The sequence below is a fragment of the Crinia signifera genome, chromosome 12 (genome assembly GCF_055691185.1).
Source record: "Crinia signifera chromosome 12, ASM5569118v1, whole genome shotgun sequence".
Classification (NCBI taxonomy): Eukaryota; Metazoa; Chordata; class Amphibia; order Anura; family Myobatrachidae; genus Crinia; species Crinia signifera.
In genome coordinates, this window is record NC_139228.1 from 17,262,026 (window position 1) to 17,268,237 (window position 6,212).

General features: G+C 39.4%; 1 protein-coding gene across 1 annotated transcript; it reads left to right on the top strand.

Moving 5' to 3' along the window:
- Positions 1-1,356: 1,356 nt before the first annotated feature.
- On the top strand, positions 1,357-5,530 carry FOXA1 (forkhead box A1). Its single transcript, XM_083166224.1, has 2 exons — positions 1,357-1,760; positions 3,651-5,530. The coding sequence occupies exons 1-2, from the start codon at positions 1,689-1,691 to the stop codon at positions 4,866-4,868; spliced, it is 1,290 nt and encodes a 429-aa protein (XP_083022350.1). The 5' UTR covers positions 1,357-1,688; the 3' UTR covers positions 4,869-5,530.
- Positions 5,531-6,212: the final 682 nt, after the last annotated feature.

The following is a 6,212-nucleotide window of genomic DNA, read 5'->3' on the forward strand; positions in this document are numbered from 1 at the left end:
TTTCAAAACAATATCCTATTGTCTCGATACATCTTGCTGCAGCAATACCAATAATGTCAGTTTTTTAACTGTATTGCAGAAAAAATGTTAAATAAAACACAATTGTTGTTTTCCACAAATAAAATGGTTTATTTGCAGCACCTCAAAGAAATTACAGATTTCAATTCATCGTGAATCTGGAGGGTTGGCTAATTCAATGTCTAAATAGATGATATGATAATTATATAAATTGTCTCAATTGTTTTAGGTATGACTAAACATAATATTTAATGCACTGGGCATGTAAAAATGAATGTGTTTTTGTTTTTAAAAACCACCTTCCTTTAAAAAAAAAAAAAATTTGAAAATCTTCAGCATTTTTTCCATCACAGGACAATTAAAAAAATATATATATTGCCCATTTTTTATTATTTATTATATTAGTATTTTAATATGTAACAGATGTCATTAAAAAAAACGAGACAGATGAGACCTTGAAAATTACTGCAAAAATGCAAATCTTGTGATGTAACCTGACCTTTCCTTTTCCTAAATAACGATTTTGCATGTATTTGCATATGATTGGTAAGTGTGAAACGTGCGGTTCTCCAGATAATAGGTATTGACTGTGTATATTTGAGGTTCATATTTGTGTTTTGGCTGTTTGCAGATTTGTATACACGTGAGAGCGGTTACAGAACGCTGTCTATTTACCAGACCCGTCCACTGTTAGGACAGCATTAAATACTGATTAGGGACTCCTCCAATTTAAGAGGACTTGCTGAGACTTATAGTTCCACATGGGCTGAAGAACCGGATTAGCATTCTGTTGCTCAAAGCATCATATTTTGCATTTATTTTCTATAGGTCACCTGTTTAATGTATATATATATATATATATATATATATATATATATATATATATATTTAGATAGATTGGTAGATAGATCTATACATACACACACATATATATATATATATGTATATAGGTAGATAGATATAAATACAGTGTAATATATATATTACATATATATATATATCGATATATATATATATATATATATATATATATATATATATATATATATATATATATATATATATATATATATATATATATATATATATATATATATATATATATATAGGCTGCTCTCAGGTGCATTGGATTGCTATGGCTGATATGTGTGCGTATTATGTAGCAATAGTGTCAGTGTTGCTGCTAGTGTGCACATTGCTGTTCTAGGCTCTCAGGCAGTGAGAAGAAGACAGGAGGAGGGTGCTGCCCAGGTCTCCCTACCATTGGTGTGCGGTGTGTGGTGGGGAGGGTCACCTAGATACACATTACTATACCTGGGGCCACCCTTCCAGAGCTGTGTGCAGCGTGCGCTCCCGCAGGACAGGTGTAGCCGCAGCATGTACCAAGGTGCGATGTGCAGCCAGTAGATGGAGAGAAGTGACTGAGGAGGGAGGGAAGAAGAGGTGGAGAGACAGGGGAGAGGGAAGTCCTTGCCTTCACGTAAGATCCACATCAGCTCACTCTCTCCCAGTTCCCCTCCTGCTGCTGCTGTTTGGTAGAGGGGACAGAGCGCAGCCCTGACAGCCGCCTGCCCTGCACCCCTGCCCCGGATCGCCGGCTGCTTTCCCCCCTCCCCCCTACTCCTTGGACTAGTGGGCTGAATGTTTCACTCGGGTTCTTGAGATCCAGGATGTTAGGAATTGTAAAAATGGAAGGACATGAGACTACAGACTGGAGCAACTATTACCAGGATACCCAAGAGGTAAGTGTCCTAAAATATAGGTGGTGGTGTTCTTCTTCTTCTTGACTGCCGCAGCTGCTGCACACTTCTTGTTCCCACCAAGAACTGCCTTTTTCCACGCGCGTTTAAAAAAACGCCGATCGAGTTTGATCGCAGATCAGCGTGAGACATCGAACCCGAGCGAGTTCCTTTACAAGCGCAGCTTCTGAAAACTTCGTCCCCTTGAGGGACCTGTGAGCTGGATGGGAGCCCTAGACCTTAATGTCACTTTTTTAGCCTTCCCTCCAGATATGCATACCTGAGGCGTGGGTGACTGGAGGCGGCACTCCTAGGCCCGTGGTTGTTTTAGTTTTATTTATTTATTTTGTTTTTCTTCACTTTTTCAAAAAGTTTCAGGTGTTTTCCTGTCTGTGCAGAAAAAAAAAAGTTTTCTTATTTGCTAGGAAAAATGACCTCACAGTTTAAAAGCCGGCTGCAGCTTTCAAGCAGTTACTTTTATACCGGAGCCCATACTGAGATAAATCTGTAATACCATCTAGAATTACAAAGTAGTGTCCACCCTGTACGCAAGGTATTTCCCTAATCCCCTGGTTTACATGTCACAATACACCTTAACTCCTAATTTTATGCTTTGGGGATAATCCAATTAAACTATCAGCCTAGCACATAGTTCTTATTGTAGTCATTCTTCATGCTGTACCTAACTAGGTCAGTGTGCCAGGTAAACTGCTGTGGGGGCAGTACCGGGACTAGCACCGATTATAAACTGATATCATTGCTGTGGTCCCGGATACAGGACAGTCTGCACAACTTTTTTTTAAATGGGGAATTTGCAATATTCTTCTGTCTTGATTGTATTTGAGACTGACATTGTGACGTCTGTGAAGTGTCATATCCACATCAGAATTATAGAATCCCATTCAGATCATACTGAATAGGTATTTTTTAACCTAATTATCCCAATTACAGTTTATTACACAGCAATGGCCAGGAGTCATTGTCACACTACTTAATTCCATTAAACAACCGTATTGTTTGTGTAAAGTGAAACACAATAGGAGATTGTTGTTTAACCCCAAAATTCAACAATGTCTAAAGAACATTTATCTGAAGTTTAGAGATTACATTGTCTGCTGTGGAATTAGTTCACAATAGTACATTCTATGCATATGGGCATTGTTTAATTGCAACACAAGTGGGTAACTGGATAGGGTGACATCTCGGTTAAAAAAGAGCGTCGGTCAGATCATTTGCAAGTTGTATATTGTTATCAATAGAAACCCATTTCTGTTACAAATAATTGAGGTGCACAATGTCCGCATACACCTGTGTGTTGTGTATTATTTACAGAAGACGTCCCATTAATAACTCTGCCCTACTAGGTGATTATACAGCGCTGGGCAATTTTTCCATATTTTCTATAGGGTTAAATGATACATTTATTACAATCTGTAATTATATATCAATTATTATAGTGGGAGCAATCGATGTAAAATATAGGTTAGCATAGTTGTCACAGAGCAGGGGTATTGAATAAACTCTGTGGCGTGTGTTTGATCATATACATATATTTGGGATTTTACTGAATCACCGCAATGTGATCCTCAGCCAGATACGTGTAGATATTAATCAGTGTTTTGCTGTAAATCTTGTTATATTATGATGTCATAGGATTAAGTGGAGTTGTACAGGTGTGGATTTATATAGGACTGGAGAAGTGGGTCCTTCTGTAGAACTAAAAATACCAGTATATACCAGTAAAAATACCAGTATGGACTGCAGCAGCAGAGGCACTGTTACCTTTCCTCTCTATTATAACTTCTCACAGAGTGTTTGACCCCAGTGTCCCCGATAGGATGTTGCCCAGATTAACCTGACCTCTCCCTGACAATATCTTCTGTATCTTACCAGGCTTATTCCTCTATCCCGGTCAACAACATGAGCCAAGGACTGGCATCTATGAACACTTACATGACTATGAATCCCATGAGTTCCACCAACAATATGACACCAGGTTCCTTCAACATGTCCTATGCCAACTCCGGGCTCGCTCCAGGCCTGAGTCCCAGCGGCATGTCGGGCATGGGTGCCGGTTCTACCGGCGCTATGAACGGGATGGCATCTGGAGTGGCAACCATGGGCAATGCCCTCAGCCCCAGCAACATGAACGCGATGTCAGCCCAACAAGCCACAATGAACAGTCTGAGCCCTTATTCCGGCATGAACTCAGGAATGAGCCCCATGGCCTATGCCCCTTCTAACATCAACAGGACCAGAGACACAAAGACCTTCAGGAGAAGTTACCCCCACGCCAAGCCCCCCTACTCCTATATCTCACTCATCACCATGGCCATCCAGCAGGCCCCCAGCAAGATGCTGACCCTCAGTGAGATCTACCAGTGGATCATGGACCTATTCCCCTACTACAGGCAGAACCAGCAGAGGTGGCAGAACTCCATCAGGCACTCTCTGTCTTTTAATGATTGCTTCGTGAAGGTGGCCCGATCCCCAGATAAGCCTGGCAAAGGTTCCTACTGGACATTGCACCCCGACTCGGGGAACATGTTTGAGAATGGGTGCTACCTTCGCAGGCAAAAGCGCTTCAAGTGTGAGAAGCAGCAAGGGGGCAAAGGAGGGCAAGATGGCAGGAAGGACCAGTCAGGTTCCCCATCTCCCCTACACCGGGTACATGGCAAGTCCAGCCAGATGGACAGCAACTCCTCCATATCCAACCAGTCCAGCAGTCCACCCTCCTTGGATCACAATGGTTCTAATGGAGATATGAAGCCACAGGTAGCAGGAGGTCCATCTCCCTTATCTTCTCACCCTGTTCACTCTTCTCACTCTTTAGTCCACGAATCCCACCTCCACATGAAAGGAGACCCCCATTATTCCTTCAACCACCCCTTCTCCATCAACAACCTCATGTCTTCTTCTGAACAACAGCACAAATTGGACTTCAAGGCTTACGAACAGGCTCTGCAGCAGTATTCTTCCTATGGTGGGGCTCTTCCTGCAATGCCCCTTGGAAGCTCATCTATGTCTGGAAGAGGAACTATAGAGCCTTCAGCACTGGAGCCTACATATTACCAAGGTGTCTATTCTAGACCTGTCCTAAACACGTCATAATCAGCGCCCATCAGCCTGGCTTTGATGGAGGAAAGCTGTTTCCTGTAGAACTCTTTAAAGACTGTTACTTTACTGACGTATTAAACACAACATAAAGGAAAACACCTTATTTTAAACAAAACAGAGGGAATTGCAGAATTTGGGGATCTTTCAATGTAATATAAAAACCACAGAGGTCAACTAAGCTGCAATGATTTGTATTTAAGTATACTGTACATATTGCTAAATGTTTATCAATTTCTAGGCAAGTTTACATGTGAATTATTTTTTTTTTGGGGGGGGGGGGGCAGTAATAGTTAAAAAATGAAATAATTCGAAGATAAATATTCCTTGATGCTTTTTTTTATATACTCCAGGATTGTGAAGGACAATTGTGCTGTGAAAAAGTTACATTTCTTTCTTGGGACCATTGTCACTTCGGTGATGGGTACTGGGACTCCTATATTGTTACTTGCTAAGGGAAGACTTTTTTTTTTTTTAGTAAATATCTGGGAATATAAAATAATGGAAAAAAATATTGTTTTAACCCCTATGAGAAAGAACCCGAGTATCTGGCAGTACTAGATCCCACATTTACCTAGAAAAAAAAAATTGTGTAGGGATTTTTTTTTGTAATTTTTTATTTCTGATAGTGTTAAAAAAAAATTAAACATAGGTCATTTTTTAAAAAAGGGAAACGTCTGAGAATGGCGAGTTTATTGCCTCTCTCTCTCTCTCTCTTGGGGTCATAGCCTATCTGGCTGTTCCGTCCATATACATACCTGATATTAGACTGAAGGGGCTTAGCCCTAAGGGATAAGCTAGGCTAAGGGTCTTTTCTGTGTGCTTATTTTTATTACTTTTTTTTTTCTTTTTGTTTAGATGATTTTTGTTCTTCCCAAATATCCGTAATTTATTGCATGGTTTTCCCCCGCTTTTTCTTTTCTTTTTCTTTTTTTTGGTTTCTTATTAAATGGTTTCAAAGAATGGCTCAATAAAAAATACGAATTGTTCAAAAATAAGTTTAATTTTATAAATGTAATTGTAATTAAAATATTTTGATTTCTAAAAAGCATAAAAAATAAAAAAAACAACAATTCAAACATGAAGAATATGTTTTCGTGATTTTTTGGGGGGGATTTTTTTAAAATCGGATGCTAATTATAATGATCCTATCAATTATACTATGATATATAAAAAACACACAAAAACTTATACCAGGAATAAATATTTATAAACGTTCACACTACATATGTACAAATACATAAACACAAACACACAAATATAAATTCAAGCTAATATTTGCTATAAATGGATATGCTACAATGTGTGTGTGTGTGTGTGTGTGTGTGTGTGTGTGTGTGT